Source organism: Notamacropus eugenii, chromosome 1 (genome assembly GCF_028372415.1).
Source record: "Notamacropus eugenii isolate mMacEug1 chromosome 1, mMacEug1.pri_v2, whole genome shotgun sequence".
Taxonomy (NCBI): domain Eukaryota; kingdom Metazoa; phylum Chordata; class Mammalia; order Diprotodontia; family Macropodidae; genus Notamacropus; species Notamacropus eugenii.
Window position 1 is genome coordinate 739097126 of NC_092872.1, and position 21714 is coordinate 739118839.

Sequence of the window (21714 nt, forward strand, 5' to 3'; positions counted from 1 at the left end):
CCCCTCCCCCAGCCCCTAGCCCTCCCCCCCACCTGGGGGCAGGTGAGCAGCAGCCAATCGGCTGGCCCTGTCCAGGTACCTGCTCCTTCGGTCCTCAGGCTCCCAGCACGCCGAAGCCTGGGCCCGGCCGGGGGGAGGGGGGGCGGAGGTGGAGGCGGGGGCGGGGGTTCTCCTTCCGAGCGGCCGCTGGTGGGACTCAGGGGCTTTGGAGACGGCAACGGCGGGGGAGGGGGCTCCCGGAGCATCCCTTTGGTCCCGAGGACTAGTCATACTCCAGATCCCGCCGCTCCAAGGAGGAATCCGAAGCCGTGAGCCCGAGCGCCAGCCACAGCCCGGATCTCCGGGCCGGGGGCGGCGCGGGGCTGCACTGAACCCAGGCACCAACTCCGCGCCCGCATCCCGCCGGGGCCCTTTTCTTATCGGGGAGGGGGCGGGTTTCGGGGGGGTGGGGTGGGTGGGGATGTATGTGTGAGAGAGCGAGCGAGTGTGTGAGTGAGTGAGGCAGCGTGTGAGTGTGTGCATGTGCGTGTGTGCATGTGCGTGTGTTTTCGCACACCCCGCACGGCGGCGGCGGCAGCAGGGACGCGGTCCGCTCCACCCCCCACCGAGCCAAAGAAGCCCCCTCTCTCGCTCGGTCCCCGACCATGTTCCAGCCCACAACCAAGCGCGGCTTCACCATCGAGTCCCTGGTGGCCAAAGACAGCGGCGGCCCGGGAGGCCCGGGCGGCCCCGGCCCGGGCCCGGGAGGCGGCTCCCACCACTTGGCGGCCCCCTCGGCGGCGGCGGGTGACGAGCCCCTGCGGCCCACGGCGCTCAACTACCCCACGCCAGCGGCCGCCGAGGCATTCGTGAGTGGCTTCCCGGCCGCCGCCGCCGCCGCCGCAGCCGCAGCAGCAGCCGCAGCCGGCCGCTCCCTCTACGGCGGGCCCGAGCTAGTCTTCCCCGAAGCCATGAACCACCCGTCCCTGACCGTGCACCCGGCCCCCCAGCTCGGAGCCTCCCATCTCCAGCACCCGCACTCCTTCTTCGGAGCCCAGCACCGCGACCCGCTCAACTTCTACCCCTGGGTCTTGCGCAACCGTTTCTTCGGACACCGCTTCCAGGGTGAGTCGTCTACCCCTGCCCCTGCCCCTGCCCCTGCCTTCCGCCGTGGCGGCTCGGGCCCAGCCTCGAACCCCCTTTCCCCCTGCTCCCGCCGCCGCCCGCAGCCCGGAGCCCAACTCGCCGGCGTTGAGTCAGGGAGCTGACACCTTTCCCTTTTCGGAACTCAAATGCGCTCGCCGAAGCCCCCGGGAGGTAGGGAACTGGAAGCCTGCGGAGGAGGAGGCTGGGGGGAAGGGGAGGAGGCGAGGGTGCTGGGAACCTTTTACCTCTTTGCCAGAAGTTCTGGAAGAGGGACGAAGGGGGAGGGGAAAGCCAGGCACCCAGCCCAAGAAACTAGAGGGACCCGTCGAATTAGGACCTCAGCTGGCACCCTGTCTGGGCGTTCAATCCACTAGATCTGACAGGGTCTCGCCACTCTTTTGGGAGGGGAGTGCGGTGCTCTTAGCTCCCAGATAGGGAACGGAGATTCGAGCCGAGATCCCCGGTTTTTCAGGGAACATTCTGCATCTAGTTCCCAGGAACGGTTCATTTTCGTCAGGAATGTTCCAAGCCTTGTCCTGGGAATGTTCCATTCCCATTCCTGCCCTTCACTCTGGAGGAGGATCTTTGGGATCTTCTCCGTCCACGTCTCTCCTCTCTACAGCTGGCCCCAAGGCCGGTTAGTTTTGTGGGTTTGTAAAAGACACAACAAAGCCTTTAGCAACCGAACCCGCTGGCGCTGGGGTCGGAGCCCTAGCCGAGGAAAGTCCAGCAGTTGCCAGGGCTGATTGAGCTAAGGAGGGCGGCCTCTGCGGTCCTTGGAGTGCGGATTGCGAGGTCTTAGAGGCTTGCGGGCCAGGTTCGGACTTTTCCACGTCATCGGTTAGGCGTCTGCAGGGTAGCCTGGGCAAAGTGTATGGTGCCCCATTTCCCTGACACTGCCCAATGCCCAGTAAGACCATGGCGTCTGCAGGCTTCCTGAGGATTCGACAATAGAGGGAAGGCGAATTGAGTCAATTTATCGAATGATCAATTCTCTCCCCGGACTACCAAACCTCAAACAGAGCTTTACTTCAGTTATTTGGACATCCCAAATTAAAGAAGATCGTAGGTCCATTTTGTTGTTTTTGAAGGGGGACGCTGCAGTTATCTGGGTCTTAGCAGTCTGCCTAGTTCACTTTATTAGAGTAGATCAGGTTTGCTCAGATCCCTTCCGCTGCCCTGAACCTGGGGAGAGGACTCTGCAATAATCTAGGATTGGTTTGGTAAAGAAACAAACGCCTTGAACCTGGGAAACTGGGGAGCAACATCAGGGAAAGACTATTTAACTGGGCCTGCCCTCTTGCTCAGTCCTGCGGCCAAGTCTACGCGAGCAAAGTTAAGTGGAGGACTGAGGAAACTCTCCGAATAATACAGGCAAAATAATCCATGGACGGAGAGTGTGTGTGTGTGTGTGTGTGTGTGTGTGTGTGTGTGTGTGTGTGCGTGCTCAGATTGCACAGATATTTCAGGTGAAGGTAGCTTCTCTTTTCCTCTCCTCATTTTTATTTTATTTTATTTTATTTTACTGTGCCTTGAACTGTATAGTGTTGCTTGCCTTCATTCTCCCTTCCTTGAGTACAAGCCAGGATCACAACCCAACAGCTCCTCGCCCAAGTCGAAAAGTCAGAGCAGGGAGAGGAGCAGGAGGCTCGAGCTTGTCTGATTACTCTCGTTGGTTTTTCTCCACCTGAGATGTGTACGTGTCTGAATTATTCGGATAATTGCCTCGAATCTTTGCTTCCTTGGGCAAAGGGTCATGTCAATTCCATCTGTTTCTTATCGATGAAATCGTATTTTAGCCTCATTTCACCTACTCTCTGCGTGACTTCTTTTGCCTCCCTGACGGTACTGGCCCGGGGGTGAGGAGAACCAGACAGATAGGCAGATACAGACACACTGACTACTCTGCAGGGAAGAAGGAGGCCAGTTTGTCCATTCTGTTTCTTCCTAAATCGGGCCTCCATTCGTCCATGGGAACCCAGGGGCAGGAGAGGACGTGAGGCGGAGGCAGATCGAACAGGAGAAGAGGACGAGCAGAGGGGAGGGCTAAGGAGCCCCCAGGAAGAGGCCGAAAGCCCAAACCTCTTGCTTCGGACATGGTCGCCTTGTGGAGAGAGATGGGCTGCGGAGGTCGCCTTTCCTCGGTATCAAATAGGGCTCACAACTTGGAGACAACTTTCCTTCCATGTCTGTCAGCTCTGCGTGACCAAGGCCTTAGAAACTAAAACAGCCCTTTCCCTTCTCCGACCTCAGAGGGACTCAGGTCCCTGAATCCTTCCCTCCCGAGCCTGGAGCTTCCCCGGGAATTTTCACTCTTCGTTCTATTTTCGCGCAGCCGTTCCCAGTGCTCCGACACCGCCGGGATGCAAAGGAGCTTTGCCGGGAAAACTCGAGGCTTTGGAAAGGCCCAGGACCTTCCCTCCTCCCCAGGGAAGGGTGGGCCTGAAACACCCGGGACGGAAGAAATAGATCCTCATCTAATCAAGCTCAGAAGATTTTCCTTTGCGGGACAAAATGAATCCAGACTGAGGGGACGTTTTCACAGCCAGAAATGTAGGTACGCTCCCCACCTCTGAGAAAGACCCCTCTGGATCGCGATCGTCCCTCGACCCAGAAAGGGCTACGAAAGTCGGCTACATTTTCAAACCTTGAGACATTTGAGATTGCCTGGGCGGTTCGAAACGCCGAGATGTTTCCGAACCTGGACCACGCCCGAAATTCCATCCCCCCTAATTCCGAGGAATTCCGGAAGGAAATCCGTGAGATTTCGGTCCGTGGGAGCTGCGGGCACGGATAGGGCTTCTGCCCTATCGTGAGGAAGCCTGGCCGGGTCAGTTTGCTCGAGGAAAGAGCCGCTGGGTCTCAGCTCCAGATCTGCTCCGGCATTTCGATTCAGGGGGGAAACAGACAAACGAACGAATGAACAATGTTTGTACATTTCCTGTTTATTTCTCTGTTGCAGCCGGGATCCCGGCTCTTTCCCTCAAGTCCTTTGCTCTATGGGATGGTGCTATCCAAACAAGCCGAGGGGAAAAGCCCAGAGCTCTAGGACCCTGTCCTCCCACCTTTAGACCCGGGTAATAGAGATCCAGAGTCTTCCGCATGTGCTCCCCCCCGGTTCAGGAGAGGAGTAGCAACGAATTCCAGGCAACAAAAATACTGGGAAAATGTGAGCTCTAAATTAGCAGGGTCCGCGGGCTGGAGGTGGGCTGGATCCGGGCTTTGGGTCTGGGCGCTGCCTAACTCCATGGCCTCTGGCTGACTGAGTGTGCGATCGAAAAGGGAACTGCCAAGCTGGGGAAGGGCTGGGGCTAGCAAGTTTGTGTGTGTGTGTGTGTGTGTGTGTGTGTGTGTGTGTGTGTGTGTGTGTGTGTGTGTGTGTGTGTGTGTGTGTGTGTGTGTGTGTGTGTGTTTGCCCCGGGAATGAATAATATTTCCCAAAGGAGGAGAAGCCCACGGAATGGGGCGCAGGGCATATAGAGCTCATTAACCAGCTCCCCATGCAAATCCCCTGCGGCCCTTCCCCTCCCTCCAGTCCCCCTCCCCAGCTCCGCGGCCCGCGGGAGCCAGGGGTGCATCAAAGGGCGCCTTTGTTCCGGGCAGGAGCTGAGGGATTAGGTTATCTCCGCGCTGCTGAGGCCGAAGCCAGTTCTGTGGGCTCTCTCGGGGCTTTGCGGGCCTGAGAGACCCCGAAGCCAGAGCTGCCTGGAATCCCGAGCCCCCAGTGGGGATGGAGTGGTGTGTGAGCCCGGGTAGGATGGTGGCGGGGGAACTCATTTCACCTTCTCAGGCCTACTTTCTTTCAAAGTCCTGGACTCCGCTGAAGCCCTGAGTGCGGGAAGGAGCGTGGAGCGCCCTTCCCAGGGCCTTGGGGAGGCCGGGCCTCTTTTTGCCTCTTGCTTTTGACCAGGCCCTGAGAGTGTTGGGGGATGGGGCGGGAAATGGATGAATCAGTTCCTTTTCTGTTTTCCCTTCACCCTGCACCGCAAATGGAGGAGGGGAGGCCTGGGGACCCCCCGAATTTCCATTCCATCTGACCTACCTTCCCCTTGTCTTAGTACACGCTGAGTCACTTTCCCCTAGAGTGGGCAGAGAGACGGGTCAAGCTGCAGACGCTGGACCTGCCCAAGGGTTGGGCCTCAGCCCGGACCCATTGGGTTCAGACTGCCCCTTCCTCTTCTCCCAGTTTCCCCTTTTCAATAATGTCCATAAAGTCATCTCTTGGAAACCTCAGGACACACACGGACATCTACTCAAACAATTCATCCATCAGGAAACATTTATTAAGCACCTACTGTGTGCAGGGTCCTTTGCTGTGCAGACAATTCACTCACATGTACATAGACATACACATTCACAGATTCACATACATGTACATACAAACAAATGTACTTCTCCATCTACATATACATGTACTAGCAGACACTAGTGGATATACACATTTAAAGACCCATATACATATGAATACACATAGATTTACATACTCACTAAAAATTAAACACACATTTATTCATGGAAAAACATACAAATTATCCCAGACTCACCTATGGGGTCTGCACAGACATACAAGTATACCCAGGCACCACAGGTTCCTTGGTGATAACATTCATGCTGGAAAGGGCCTCACAAGTACAGGGAAGTAGAGAGATGTTCCAATTAACTGGACTTTGAGACACAAAACCAAACCAAGCTTTCTTTTCTATGCAATGAGCAGTGTTTTAGTCTTCTCTTCCTTTAACAAAAGTGAGGAGACTTTTCAGTATACTGAACCTTTCTGCTCACAGATTCCCTAGGGTCTGTTAACAAGACCATATTCACAAGTACATACAGAGATCCACACCAGCCTGTGTGTATGCAAAAATTCATAAGATTAAGAAAAATATACACATGCTTCCTGACCGCAACCACAAGCACAAAGATTGTTCCTGCACCAGCCTTTGGAATTATGGAACTGAAACCATTGCCAGAGTCACTTAGCTACTTCATACATACACTGCTTTTGTCAGATTTGTCTAGAGCCCTGAGCAAAGGGGCACTTTGGGGGTGGGGAGGGATCATGGTTCTCCATTTTCCCGAAAGCACCTTCCTTTCCCCCATTCCCCAGAGAGGGCAGTTATAAGCCCAAGGGGACCCACAGACACATGGTTTCACATACTCAGTCATTCACTGACTCACAATTACACAATCACACAACACTAATCATGCAATCTTCCAACACACAAAATCCAACAACCGTAGTCACATACACGAGCAATAATAAATTTCATCTATATAACACTCTAAGGTTACAAGAGGCTAGCCTTACGAGAATCCTGAGGTGGGTAAGTTCCAACATCACTAGACATCTTACAAATGAAAAAACCGAGGCTCAGTTTGTGAGAAGTGTCATGACTTGTCCAGAGTCACTGAAACGCAGGCCTCCTGACACCAAGTTCAAGGATCTTCCCACAAGGTGACCCTGACTTTGTGAATCCCACATTTACACAGCTTCACCTCCCCCAGCAGCTGTGCCCCTCCCATCGTTGCTGACCACCTTCGTCCTCATCTTTTACTCTTCAACGGGTCTGAGGCCACACCAATCCACCAAGAAACCTTGATTTAGCACCTGCTCAATACTAGACATTAAAAATACACAGAAGTGGTGAAACAACAAGTTGTCACTGGGCTATCACCAAGTATCAGGGTCAGGCAGATTAGAGCTTGTCCCTTGCCCTCTCTTGTCAAGGATGGAAGCAGAGGCAGGTAGAAAGTCAGCTCAGCTGGCATCCCAGGTGATAAAGAGGGAAGAGCGGGCCTCAGGCTATCGACAAGATGAAGATTGATCTCCCAACCCTCTTCTCACTCCCCAGAAAGTTTCGATCTGTGCTGAACCAATGTCCTTAACTCTTTTCTTGGGTCTCCCTTGTGACCAATGGCATGTGGCTGGTCTTTTAGGTGTTAATCGGTGACAGAATTTGTCTCTATGGGGAGTCAAGCGAATTTTTCTGGGATCAAATGCACCACATTAGACTCATTAGCTGTATTTCTACCTACACAGTACATAAATACATTTGGCAAACACTCCTTCTCAGAGAAAGAGCTACCAACATGCACACGCGCACACATAGACGCAGACACGAACAACTCAACTTAACATGCTGCTCGTATGACTAAACCATGAAATTGGGAATATGACTCTCCATCTTTTTTCTGTTTTTCTGTGCCTCTGTCTCCCTTCACTTAGGGCTTCCCTCCGATTTCTTATCTGCAAGGAGGCTCCTATGGGCTCTGCCTATTTTACAAAGCCTTTGGAGGAGGGGGGATTCGAGGGAGGCAGGCATGGGTTGGGTTGGGACAAGGCATGGAAGAACTAGGAAGTAGTCCAAAAAAGACTCCCTGAGAAGATAGGGCTAAGGTTAAAGGGATACTTGGTTGAGGCAGGGGAGGGGCTGCCTGCCTCCTGAGGCTAAAGGAAAGGGCACCCAGTCCTTTCCTCTCTTCCCTGGCAACTCTGTGGAGAATCAGGCAGGAGGCTGAGATCACTGACTATTCCAATAAGAAGAACAAAGTCCAACTTTCACTTTTTCCACTATCTTCAAGTGCCCGGCAGTGAAGGTCAAACCCAGGTACTCAAAGCACTGTTGTTCCCCCCAAGGGCAGCCTCTGTTCTGACCTCTAGCCCCTAGACCCCCAGTGATATAAAATCCCTCTTCAGTGGCAGTATAGACATGGCTTCCAAACCTAGAGAGGAGCTGAAGGGAAATGAGAAGCTTAGCCCTAGGAGTGGAACAGACCCCCCCCCCCCCACCCCACCTCATTCCTTCTAGGGATTCTCTGTTCCCTCACCTTGGTACAGCTGGCCCCAGCATCACTAGAGTTTTGGCCCAAGACCCTTGTTTGTATGTCTCCCAAAGTTTGAGGACTTTCAATTCAGCCTGTTTTTCTGAAGGACCAAAAATTCCTATGAAATTTAATGAAGTGCTATCTTTAAGGTCAATTGTTATGCTTTGTAAAAACTCAAGGTTTTTTCCCCCGTGTGTGTGTGTGTGTGTGTGTATGTGTATTTAACTTCATTCTTACATGTCTGCTTGCATCTCTTCATTTTTATATTCCATCTCTATCATTCTTTTTCAGTGTTTGGTAACTTTTCATAATTTTCCACCTTTTGTTCTAAACCATTGATTCTTATTCGTATTTTTAAAAATTTATTTTATTTACCTTGTTAAATATTTCCCAATTACATTGAAATTATAATATTCATTTTTAAGTTATTTTGAGTTCCAAATTCTCTCCCTTCTACCTGTCTCTCCCCTACTCCTTGAGAATGCAAGCAATACGGTATTGATTACACATGTGAAGTCATGCAAAATATATTTCCACATTGGCCATCTCATTTATCTTTTAAAATTTTTAGATAAGAGTTTATATTTTGTTCTTTCGTTTCTTTTCTTTTTTTGATTAAACTTCTCAGCCACTTTGGCAGTTCTTGAAGATAATCTGCTCTCATTTCTAGGATATCTGGTTGTGGTTATGGAAATATTATTACCTTCCTTTTCCGGAAATTTATTCTTTCTTTTACCTCATAGGATAGTGTCATGTCATGAGGAACCTTTCTACATTTATTCGTTTCTACAGCATATCAAAATGGGATTTTCAGCCTCATGAGAATTGCTTTCTTTCCTTCCTTCTTTCTTTTTCTCTCTTTCTTTCATTTTTCTTTCCCCCTCTTTTCCCAATTGTTCTTTTATATTAGCACATTTCTTGATACTTTGAAATGATGGAGGAGAGCTGTGTTTAGACCGGGGAAATTCACTTAGCCATCTTGCTAGATTCTGCACCTCCCCCTCCCCCCACCAAGTCCAAGAACTTCAAAGAACCAAAGAATGGACTGAGTGATCTCTGATTTCATCAGAGTGGACAGTGTTAGAGACTCTAACCTTTAGTTCTCCATGCTTTCACTTTGATAATAATATAATTCACCTTTCTATAGTATTGGGAGGGTTACAAAGTGCCTTCCTTCAACATCTCTGATATTCAGCGAGAGGAAGTTCAGTGCCAGAGCTGGCATCCTATCTCAGTCCTTACTATCTCTAATTTAAGTGCTTTTGCCATTATAGTATACTGCTTCACTTATCTGCCTCTTCTCCTAGAAAACGTTTGTTGACTGGCAGTATTCATGTATTAGCTGAAGACCCGATGAGATCTTATTAAACACAGAGACGGACAAAGACACAGACACAGACAGACAGACACACACACACACACACACACACACACAATTGTTTTTTTTTTTTAATTCCAAATTGCCAGGTTAATTCTGTTTCATTCCACAAATAGATCCATCCACATGACTTGTTACCTGAGCTGAAACATTGGATCCAGTGCTAGTTGTATGGGGTTGAAGAATAACAACAGCAAACATTTATATAGCCCTTCAAGGCTTGCAAAGAGTTTTACATATATTATTTCATTTGTTCCCCAACAACCCTGGGAGGTAAATGCAATTATTATGCCCATTTTACAGATGAGGAAACTGAGGCAAGCAGAGTTTAAGTGACTTGCCCAGGGTCACACAGTTAGTGTCTGAGGCCGGATTCAAACTCAAATCTTTCTGACCCCAAGTCCATATCTCTATCCATTGCTGCCTCAAGTATGAGAGAGCAACTTATAAACTTTACATACTGTGCTCAGATATGTGATTCTTGTTACCACTTCACAGACCCTTCCAAAGTCTGTGTTTCTGTGTATCTAACTTGGTGCATGTTTGCAGATGATGTATTGTATGAGAGTGTGCATGAGTCTATGGACAGTATTTTGGGTCTGTATTTGTGCACACGTGGGTCAATGTGGTGAGTTGCCGGAGAGAGCAGTGGGATTGCAGGTCCCTATGTTATGTGTCTGTTGGGAGAGGTTTGTACCTACCTCTGCAGTTACTGACTCATTTCAATATATACACACCAGTCAGAGCATTTCCATTGCCCACAGAGCAGAGATAATCTAAGTGTGCATGTGTGTGCCTCTGCAGAAATGTGTATGTAATTGTGTGCACAGGCCATGCACTTAAACACACACACATACACACTGTATGTCTATATACAGTAGATTAGAGAAAAGAAGACTGAAGCCAAGCTGGGATATATATTTACATGCACACCCATGCAAAAACCAAATCTTCCCCCTTCTCTCTCTCTCATTTATTATTTTTAACTTCGTTCTCATATTTCTGGTTTCATCGTTTCATTTTTGTATACAGTCTCTGTCATTACAATTTTACAGAGAGGGAGAAAGAGGAGAGGAGAGGGGAGGAGAGGAGGGAGGGAGGGAGGGAGGGAGAGAGAGAGAGAGAGAGAGAGAGAGAGAGAGAGAGAGAGAGAGAGAGAGAGAGAGAGAGAGAGAGAGAGAGAGAACTTATCTAGATTGCCTGTATATTTACACATTAATGTTTCAACAGCATGGGCTATTTAGGGACTAGGTAGGATCCTCTGTATCTGGGTTGTGGGGCAATCCTTTCCTTATAGCTTTTGGTCTGATCTGTTGGCCAACTTGGGATGGAATGAGAGGGGGGGGATTCATATCAGCATATAGCATCGGGAATAGGCTGGAGGGAAATGGAGGACTCAGCAGATTTTGTTCAGACTCCTAGTAGCTGGTTATTCAAATAAGCAGTACAACGTAAGAGAAGAGGCTAAGGAGAAAGAGTAGGAGGAAATTAATTCTCCATGCCTAGAAGTAGGCAGGCTGTTCTGTTCAAAAAGAGGGATGATTTGGGGACCACCCTTCTAGTCACCTTTGCTACCAGCTTAGCAGGGCTTATTGGGAAGACAAGAGGAAAGGGGATGGTGGCTGTGTGGCTGCTTTGGAGTGTGTGTGTGTGTGTGTGTGTGTGTGTGTGTGTGTGTGTGTGTGTGTGAGAGAGAGAGAGAGAGAGAGAGAGAGAGAGAGAGAGAGAGAGAGAGAGAGAGAGAGAGAGAGAGAGAGAGAGAGAGAGAGTGCTTTTTATTTGTCACACTGGTTTAAGGAGGTGAAAGATACCAGTTCACCTTCTGTCCTCTGGCTGAGTGTTGGGGTAGGGGACAGCTTTTTTTTAATGTGGGATTCTCCATCTGGCAATTCCTTCCCTTCAGAGTCTGACTCTGTCCTGGAGATGAGAAGTGACCAGCTAATTCAGATTAAAATGTTTTTAGTGGTACCAGTTTGTATACTGAGACTGAGATCGCAGCATAGATTGATAGCTGAAAGGGACCCTAGAGATTGTCAGGACCACCCCTTCCTTTGGAAAATCAGAAAATGAGGACCTAGAGTGGAGAAGAAACTTTTTCAAGGTCATGAAGTTAGGAGGGAATAGGTAGGATGTGAACCCAGGTCCTATGATGCTTGGGGTCAAGTAATGAAGTGTCTGTCTGGGTGGAAGGGAATGATGACCAGACTTAATAGCAAACTCATAGAGCTGGGATCAAAGCAGGGAGTGTTGGAAATGAAAAAAAAAAACAACCCTGGGGACCAGGGACTAGGAAAGAAATGAGAATTTGGTAAAGGAAAGGGTATGGGGAGGACTTCAAAGGGAGTGGAAGGTGGATGGAGGGTAAAAAGAAAATCAATTGTAGAAGAAGTAGAGAAGGGAAGGGCAATGATTGAATAATAGGGAAAAGGATATGAGAAAAACTGGGAAGGAGGCGTGGAGGATAGAAGTAGGGGAGACAAGAAATATGGGAGGTGAGATAGAGGGAGTAGAAGGAAGTGGAGGAAAGAAATGGGAGCAGATGGGTTTGGGGAGATGAAAATTGAGTGAGAGATGGGGTTGCGGGAGTGGTGATAGGATTTAGGGGATCAGAGGCTTCACCCAACCACCTCTCTTTGATAATATAAGAAAAATCCTCTTCGGGACTCATCCTTCCCTGGGAAGTCAACAGTGGACGGATTCAGGTCCTACAAAGAAAGATATCAGGAGGGAGTGGGACCAGTATTCCCCTACAGAGAGACGTTGCTTATTCAGAGGATCTGTATGGCAAATGATGCCTTTATAATGTGGTACCTTATTAACAGTCTCGGATATACCCTGGCTCCCTCCTGTCCCTGGGAACGGAACTCCATATGGTAAGAGCCTTCTGGAGTCTAACAGAAAGACTAACACTTCTAGCCTGGAACAGGGGTTAGCCCTCTTCCCCAACAGCAGAGTGTAGAAGGGGTTCCCCTGGGCAGGATAGGAGTGGTTATGTCAACGTCGTGGAGAGGAACGAGCCTCGGCTCCAGCCCGAGACTGCCACAAATCCCGACTCTGACACTTCCTACCCTTGGGACCTTGGGCAAATCTCGCCAACTCTGTGGGTCTAGGTTTTCTCTGAAAGATGAAGGGGTCCGAAAAGATGGACACGAAATCCTCTTACAGCGTTGAATTCTTAGCCTTGCTATGTTGTACAACTCACAGAGCTCGGAGAAGAGGCACAGGACCTATGTTCGAATCCTTGCTCGGATGTTTACGACCTGGACGGCCTTGAGTAAGTCTCTCTATTTTCCTCCTCCGGAAAATAAAGGCATTGCCCAAAGAGAACAGGTAGTGGAAAGAGAGCCCCATCGGAAACAGGAAGATGGGGGCTCAAATCCTGGTATTTAATAGCTGTGGGATCCTTCAGCTGTATGCTGGCTGTAGCTAAAGCTTTTGGGGTGGGGGAGAGGGTTAGGGAAATCAATCTCCATCTTGTCGATAGCCTGAGGCCCGCCCTCCCCTCTTTATCACCTGGGATGCCAGCTGAGCTGACTTTCTACCTGCCTCTGCTTCCATCCCTGACAAGAGAGGGCAAGGGACAAGCTCTAATCTGCCTGACCCTGATACTTGGCAATAGCGCAGTGACGACTTGCTGTTTCACCTCTTCTGTGTAGCTTTAACGTCTAGCACTGAGTATAGGTGCTTAGTCAAGGTTTCTTGGTGGATTGGTGTGGCCTCAGACCCGTTGAAGAGTAAAGGATGAGGACGAAGGTGGTCAGCAACGATGGGAGGGGCACAGCTGCTGGAGGAGGTGAAGCTGTGTAAATGTGGGATTCACAAAGTCAGGGTCATCTTGTGGGAAGATCCTTGAACTTGGTGTCAGGAGGCTTGGGTTCCAGTGACTCTGGACAAGTCATGACACTTCTCACAAACTGAGCCTCAGTTTTTCTCATTTGTAAGATGTCTAGGGTGATGCTGGAACTTACCCACCTCAGGATTCTTGTGAGGTTAGCCTCTTGTAACTTCAGAGTGTTATGCAGATGAAATTTATTAGTGTTAGTGTGTACAACTGTGGTTATGGGATTTTGTATGATGGAGTGTTGGCTGCTTGGGTGTAGTGTGATTGTGTAACTGTGTGTCAGTATGTGACTGAGCATGTGTAACCATGTGTCTGTGTGTCCCCTCGGGCTTATAACTGACCTCTATGGAGCATGGGGAAAGGAAGGTGCTTTCTGGAAAATGGAGAGCTGTGATCCCTCCCCAAGCCCAGATACATGGCCCTGTTCGCAGGGTTCTAGGTAGAGCAGACGAAAGCAGTGGGTGGAGGAGATGAGCGACTCTCACAATTCCCGCCGTCGTTTGGGTCCTAAACTGGTGCCTGCTTGACCCACCGCTAGTGCCAGTTCTGAGGGGCAGCCTCAAGACTCATATGCTAGGTGCTCTCGGGATGAGATCCCCAGCAAGGCCCAGCTTTGACCCAGACCTCGGCTCAGGCGCCGGGGAGGACAACGACACGGCGGCTCCCTTGGAGGAGGAGGAAGACGGAGAGAGACAGGAAGGAGAAATGGGCTCGCGTGAGTGCAGGGTGCCCGGAGTTCTGGGCAGCCCTTGCGCCCGCATTGGTTTTGATCGCCGGGCCCTCTTAGTATAGTTAGCAGCTCCCAGCCAAGGCGTTCTCTTGGTAGCCCGAGGTTAGAGCGCAGAGAGGGCGACAGCTAAAAAGCACCAATTGTGGCAAAGAACAACAGAAGCCTTGGCGGTGGGCTCTTGGGGCCAGGGGGGAAGGGAGACAGGACAGGGTGTAGAGAGATCCAGGGGAGCAAAGTGCGCCCTGATAAGTGCCCCAAAATCTGGAGGCAATGCCCGAGGGAGGGGAGCGGAGGCCGTGGGACGGCCGGTACAGAGGGAGCAAAGGCGCTCACCCTCTCCCTCCCTCTCTCTCTCTCTCTCTTTGTCGGTCCGTGCGTCTGGCCTCTTCCCCTTGTTCAAATCCTAACCCTCCCCCAATCCCCGCGGGATTTCCCCGAATCCCCAATTCCTTTCCCGCGGGTCCTCATCGTCTCTGTCTCATGTCTATTGGGTCCTGCCCCATGTGTCCCTTGTATTTCTGTACCTCACTGTGGGCTGTGTCCATTGTGGCTTCCTTCTCTTGTCCCCCGTGTTCCGTATCCTCCTTCCCCGGGTTGTGTCCCATATTGTATCCCCGTATCTCCTGCTGCCTTACTGTCTCCTGTGTCCTGCGAATTCTGTATTTGTGTCGCCTGGCTCCCTGTTACCTCTGGGCCCCCATGTCCACGGGATTCCCACGTCCGCGTGTTGTCCCATCACCTCCCCATCCCCATTGCCGTGCTGGCGTGTTGTCTCCACTGTCGCCTCTCTTTTGGGTCCCCGGTCCCCCACTTCCCCTTGTGCCCTGTATCTGTGTTGTCCCTCCCCCTCCCCCTGTACCCGGTTCGGTGCCCTGTTGACAGGGAGCGAGGTTCCCCAGGACAGCCTGCTCCTGCACGGCCCCTTCGCCCGAAAGCCCAAGCGGATTCGCACGGCCTTCTCGCCTTCGCAGCTGCTGAGGCTGGAGCGCGCCTTCGAGAAAAACCACTACGTGGTGGGCGCTGAGCGAAAGCAGCTGGCGGGCAGCCTCAGCCTCTCCGAGACCCAGGTGAGCTACCCACTGGGGCCCCTTCCCACTCTGATCCCAGCCGGTGCAGTCTCTCCTGCCTCTCCGAAATTCTCCTGCCCTCCCTTTGAGTCAATCTGTCTGTCTCCTTAGTCTCTCAATCTCTGTATCTCTCTCCTCTCTCCCACTCTCTCTCCTATTTTCCCTCCCTCCAACTCGCTTGATCTCATCTCTCCCTCCCTCCTATTTCTCCCTCCATCTCTTTCATTTCCACCTCTCCCTCGTTCCTTTACTCGGTCTCCCTCCCTCTCCTCTCTCTTTCTCCCTTCCTTCATTATTCTTTCTCTCTCTCCCTCTCTGCGTCTCTCTGGTCTCTTCCCCTTTCGTTCTCTCTTCTGTTATTTTTCTCTTTCCACCTTTCTTAATCCCATCACTCATTCCCTTCTTCCCTCTTCCTTTTATCCCTCCCTCCTCTCTCATCTTACTGTCTTCCCTTACTCCTTCTTCTTCTGTCCCTCTGTCTTTTCCCTTTCTTCCTCTTTTCCTCTCTCTCCTCTGTCTCTCTCTCTTCCTTTCATCCTCCATCTTTCTCTCCCACCTCTCCCCCAGCTTTCTCCCTCCTCTCTCCTCTGCTGTCTCTCCTTTTCCTTCCCTCCCTCTTTTTCTTCCTTTCTCTTTCCCTCTCCTTCTCTCAATCCAGGGTGCTCCACTCTGGACTAGCTCCTGCTTGGTTCTAGCGGAGTAGACAGGGAGGTGAGGTAAGGTTGAAGAAAGGAGGAGCAGAGTCCAGGAAGTTTCTCTTGCTTGCCCTGGTTCTTCTGAGGACTTCTGAGTCTTGCATGCCAGACTCTCGGGGCTCTCTCTGAAAATGGTCTTTGTTCTAGTTGTTCAACAACTCCATCGAGGCAGAACTTCTTTCTTCAATAGCTACAAAAACGAAGCATTTTTTTTTTTGTTTGAACCTAACAGTGTAACAGACCTCTCTTAATGCAATCTTGGAAGTACAATCGCCAGAAGAAGGGAGGTGACTACCCCCCTGTCCTTTGTCCTGATCAGACCTCAGTGGGAGGATTGTGTTCAGTTCTGGGCTACGCTTGAAAAAGGGCATTGATAAACTCAAGCATGTCCAAATGGATGGTGAAGGACTTGGACTGAAGAAAGTGGATGTGTTTAGGCTGGAGAAGAGAGTGCTTGGTAGGGCTGCTGGGAGTGGGTGTGGAGGACACACACAAAAGCTATCTTCTAATATTGAAAGTGATGTCATATAGTCTTAAAATTGGCTTTGACTCTGAGTAGTAGCTCTAGAGGATATGGCCAGGATTCAAGGACTCAAGTTACTAGGGGGGAGGGGCGGTAAGGGGGGTGCTTTTGAGCTTAGTCTAAGGCATGGAACTGCCTCCCAAGGTAGTGAGCTCTCTGGTCTGGAAGTCTTAACAGGACATCTGCTATGGGGGAACTTTTCAGAAGGAGCCTGTCCCAGGCTTTCATGATTGACCAGCTGTTTGAGAATTTTACATGGGTTATTTCTAGAATTTGCTGACTTAGTTGGGGGAGGGATGGGATAATGTCAGTGCTTTTCCCACCTCCCATAGATCCTAGGATACTTGTCCTTTGGGTCCAGAGAAGGGGGAAGAAAGGAAAGGACAGAATTCCATCTCCTAGCCATCCCCCACCTTACCAATCCAGCCATCTGTTGATCATCCTTAGTCACTGCCAGAGAAATCTAGATCCTCAGGAGGGATAATACCTGGTCAGTTTAATTTTCTAGTTACCCAAAGGATAACCCCACCTACCCTCTTTGGTTTTCTCCTTGTTGCTAACAGTATCTCTATAGCATCTATGTTCCCTGTCTCCCTTCAGTGAATCCTAACTACTGAGTGGGGTGGACTTTCCCTATGGTGTAATGGAAATCAAGAGACCAGACTAACTATTTGTGTGATCTTGGGCCAACGAATTCCCTTCTCTAGGCCTCTAGGATTTTCCCTTTCATTTCCATCAACTGAATCTGTCGATGTAGTGGTTTAGATTACTTCAAGGGCACCTTCTAGCTCTGATATTCCAATTCTGAGTGAGAACATCCAGACCTGGAAATAGTGGAGAAAGAAGAAGATGATAGAAAGCAGGTCTTAAATTGGAATAAACCTAAGACAAACTCAAGACATTGCTTGTATGGCTCAACCCCTGACATGGGCTCCTTTCCTTGGCTGTTGCTTGTTTTTCTGAAAAACCAAAGGCAAAATTATTCTACTTACTTGAGAGTTCTCTCTTGGAGGGGTTCAGGTAACTGGATGCAGTGAGGGAGAGGTTCCAGAAAAAGAACTCATTTTGGAATCCTGGAATCTGACTTGGTTCAAGATCTTGGTTCCGCTAGTTTTAGCATTTGACACGCCACTTTCTGAATTTCTGTATTCTCATCCTTGAAATAAGGAAGCTGGTGTAGAGGAGTTCTAAGTGCTTTCCTAGCATTCACACTTGTGATCTTCTCTATTTCACTACCTCAATGGATGTCTAGTCCCCCTTCTATCTATCAGCCATCCATCTGTGTATCCATATGTCTGTAATCTATTTATTCCTATATCTACCTACATATCCTTTGTCTGTCTCCCGAGGGTCTATCTTTTTGACACCTGAGTCTGACACACCACATAACCATCACTATCTCTGTCCAGGAACAGATGCTAAAATTGACATTTGCGTACTGGACCTTTCTAAGGGCTAAAAAGTTGCTTTAGTGTACAAGGAAGTGCATCTTAACGCACCTTCAGTGAAAAGATCGAGCTTAAAAATGAATAAAATTGCATCACTGGGTTTTTTTTTTAAACTTAGAAGTACTTTTAAATTAATTAAAAACCTCAAATCTGTTAACTTCTGTTTGTTTTTATTAGCAACATTGTTTTTTAACTCAGTGCTTTTAAGCTCAATGAAAGTGTTCTTAATTAACTCTCCTCCCACCCCCTCCCCCTACTTAAGAAAAACCAGCTTTCCTTTTACTTGGGGAGGTCCCATATGTCAATGTGCAAATGGGCCAGTTTCTGAATCTGAGTCATAGAATTGTGGAATCAGAGACACTGATTCAGTAATAGATTATAGAATGTCAGAACTGCAAGGAACCTTAGAACAGAGAGTGTCAGAGCTGAGAAAAAAAAATCTTAGAACAGAGAATGTCAGAGCTGGAAGGGACCTTAGAACATAAGTTGTTAGAGCTGGGAGGGTTCTTTATGTCCATCAAATCCAGTAGTTAGGCAGCTAGGTGGTACAGTGGGTAGAATGCCAGGCCTGGAGTCAGGGAGCCTTCCTAAATTCATATCCAGCCACAGACACTTACTATCTGTGTGATTCTGAGCAAGTCACTTAACCCTGTTTGCCTCAGTTTCCTCATCTGTCAAATGAGTAGGAGAAAGAAATGGCAAAATACTCTAGCATCTCTGCAAATAAAACCCAAATGGGGCCATGGAGAATCAAACAGAGCTGAGCAACAGCCAAATCCTGTGATTTCCAACCTTTTCAATGTCCAATAATTCCAGAGACCATCTCTACATGAGAGATGTACTATTTGTATTCATTGATTTAGATTATACCTGATGACAAAAGCTCCTAGGATTCCATAAGGCTTTTCAAATCTATATTGTATGGTGGGCTCCACTGTATACACTGTATTGTATAGTAGGCTTCACTGTATGCACACTTGAAGAGTCATCATGCACCTCTGCATAAGACAGGCTGCTTGTTCAGTCTCCAGAGAGTGTGCTTGCTTGTTTGTCATTGTGACTAATTTTTAATGAGACAGACCCTTGGCAAGGACTCCAGGGCTCACTGGGGATCTGCAGCCCTGAGGTTGGGTACTACTACTCTAGGTCAGCTCTGTCATTAGGCAGAGAAGGAAAATGAGACCCTTGCACAAAGACACACAAGTTAGTGGAGCCCTAGAAACCAGGACTTCTCTCTCCCCCAGTCTGGACTTCTCTTCCTTACACTATATCATTTACTAAATCATCTGACATTATCAATCTATTCTTTCCTGCTAATTATTTAGGTGTGCCTTCGGTAACAGTCATTTGTCAATTTTGACACTTATTACTGAGACTGTATGAGTATTTAGGCATCAACAATCCGTATCTGTCCACCAGCTGTGCATTATGGCTTATCTGAGAGGCATCACGGCGTAGTGCATAGCAGGCCAGTTTAGGAATCAGGAAGACCTGAGTTCAACTTTCCTCAGACTCTTACTAGTTGTGTGATCCTGGGCAAGTCACTTAAAAAAAAAAAAAAAGGTTTTCTGCTTCAGTTTCCCTGTCTGTAAAATGAGGATAAAAAATAGCACCTACCTCCCAGGGTTGTTGTGAGGATCACATGAAATAATATAGGGAATACTTTGCAAAAGCACTTTATGAATAGTAATTATTATTGTTGTTGCTATCATAAGTTGAAGTCCAACAGTCCCCCCCAAAAAACTAGCAATCTAGTTTGGTGGAGGGAGTTTCCACATCAGGAGTTCCCCATAGGGCTTGGTCAATAACAATTATTTATCTATCAATTAACATTTATCAGCTTTTTTTATGATATTACTATATGAAGTCATGGGGTTTTCCAGATGGATGGGGTCTTGGATTAGATGGTCTTTTCCACTTTTCTTGACCCTGACATAGTGATATCATTTTGGTATTCTTTAAGCATGAAGGACAACAACCAACCAACCCTTTCAAAGGATGCTTGTTTTATAGATTAGAATATGGAGGATGTTTCCTTCCCCCAGGCCCAAGATGGGAAAGGATTCTTCCAAAGTCACTTAGTTAATGAGTGAAAGGGACAACATGAAAACCCAGGGATCCTATCTCCCAAATTCAGTGGTATTCCCATTATAATATGTTCTCTTCTCTGTCCCCCTATCATTCATATCGACCTGCCATCATTACTTATCTATTCCTTTATTCATATATACATATATATCTCTTTAAGTTCTATTATTAACAGCATTTTTTAAAACTCACTGCTTTTAAGCTCACTCAAAGCATTCTTAATGAATTCCCCTCCCTTCCCTTTCCCCACTTAAACCAGCTTTCTTTACACCTGTTAAGGTCCATCATTGATATTTACCTACTATCTTCACTTCTCAGTTTCTTCATTATCTGCAGTTGTCTGTCATATCTATAACTGTTAACTCATATTTGCTTATTTGTCCTGCCTAGTTTTGTAATGACTACCTATGTACAACCATAGCCATTTATCTGTCTCTCAAGTCATCTCTCTTTCTCTAGTGACCATCCATCCTCTTAATTCTCTCTTTCTGGCTCCACTTATTTAGTGAGATGGCGGTGCAGGGGTGTGGTGGTAAATGTTTAACAATTGTCTTCAGGGGTATGGTGGCAAATGTTTAACAATTGGCTCTCTGGGGGGAAAAGTATGCCCAGCATACTTTTAAATTTAATTTGTATTATTAACATCTTCTCCATCATTTTCTTTAACCTTGGTAATCATAAAAACAATAAATCAAACCCTGATTCATAGTTTGCTGATTTCTGTCATGGAAATGCTCATGCTAAAAATTTACATCTATGCCTCTATTTTTATCAGTCATTCATTTGTATCTCTCAGCTTTATCTATGTCTAGCTTGACCTATGTAATGACTCAGATTCAATCTCTCATTTAAAAGAAATTGTATTTCTGTCTCCAAGTACCTAGTAGTTATATTTAGCTATTTACCTTTCACATATGAGGAACTAAATAGACTCTTTTAATATTTTTTATCTTATTTCATTCAATTATCAAGCATTTTCTCCATTTTCCACTTCCTCCTACCCCCTGCAATGAAAAGAAAGAAAGAACATGATATGTAGAACCCCTGTATTACATAAGGACAGTCAAGTATAAAAATTCCCACATTGGGGCAAGTATAAAAATGCATCTCTGCATAGATTCTGCACAGTCATCATCTCTCTGTCATGGGGTGGGTGCTATCTTCTTTATTTATTGTCCTGCTATCATTCCTGATTCTTTTTTATCAGAGTTCTTAAACCTTACAAAATTGGTAATTTTTATGATATATGGTTGGAATATGGAGCAGTTTCCCCTACTTCATATCAATTTGGATAGACTTCTCTAAGCTTCAGTCTCCATCTACAAGAGAGTCGAATTTGACTTAATGATCTCTAAGGCTTCTTTCAGCTTCTTATCCCTTCCCGGCCATGAACTCCTGATTCATCCGTATCTACTTCTCACCTTTGGCTGTCATAGCAATTTCTATGTGTGTTTCCCTAGCTATTTTTGACATCAATATCCAATATAGTTTGTGGTTTCTAAGTGCCCATCATTTATCTTTTCAGCCACTGGTTCCATCAATCGTATCTTTCTACCTGTGGGGATTGCCTTTTGTTATTCTATGGATCCCAGCAGTTAGCACAGAGTTTGGCATATAGTAGGTGCTTAAAAATTGCTTGTTGAGTATCAATCTATAATGTGTATTATTTATAACTTAGCTATCAATTTACATTTTCATTGTGCATCTAAATAATATAGCTCAAATTAGGAAAAGGAGTGGCGATTGGACTTATGATTTCATTGGTATAAATGTATGCTCTATATTCATATACAGGTCACATGATGCACCCATCTAATTAAATATGCATATGGTGTACATACACATGAAAAAAATCACACAAACAATGTGATCCTTTTCTTCATGTGGTAGGGTGTTGGAGTGGATAGGACACTGGACCTGGCTTCAGACACCTGGATTCAGATCCTGTCTCAGATCAGCTGTGTGATCCTGGGCAAGTCACTTGATTTCCCTGAGAC

General features: G+C 47.8%; 1 protein-coding gene across 1 annotated transcript in view; it reads left to right on the top strand.

The window, feature by feature from the left end:
* Positions 1 to 439: 439 nt before the first annotated feature.
* The window catches only part of EMX1 (empty spiracles homeobox 1), a 41621-nt gene continuing 20346 nt past the window's right edge, over positions 440 to 21714 (top strand). The window contains 3 exon segments of the mRNA XM_072627976.1: positions 440 to 603; positions 606 to 1104; positions 14779 to 14963. Coding sequence (XP_072484077.1) covers positions 535 to 603; positions 606 to 1104; positions 14779 to 14963 — 753 coding nt within the window. The 5' untranslated portion in view covers positions 440 to 534.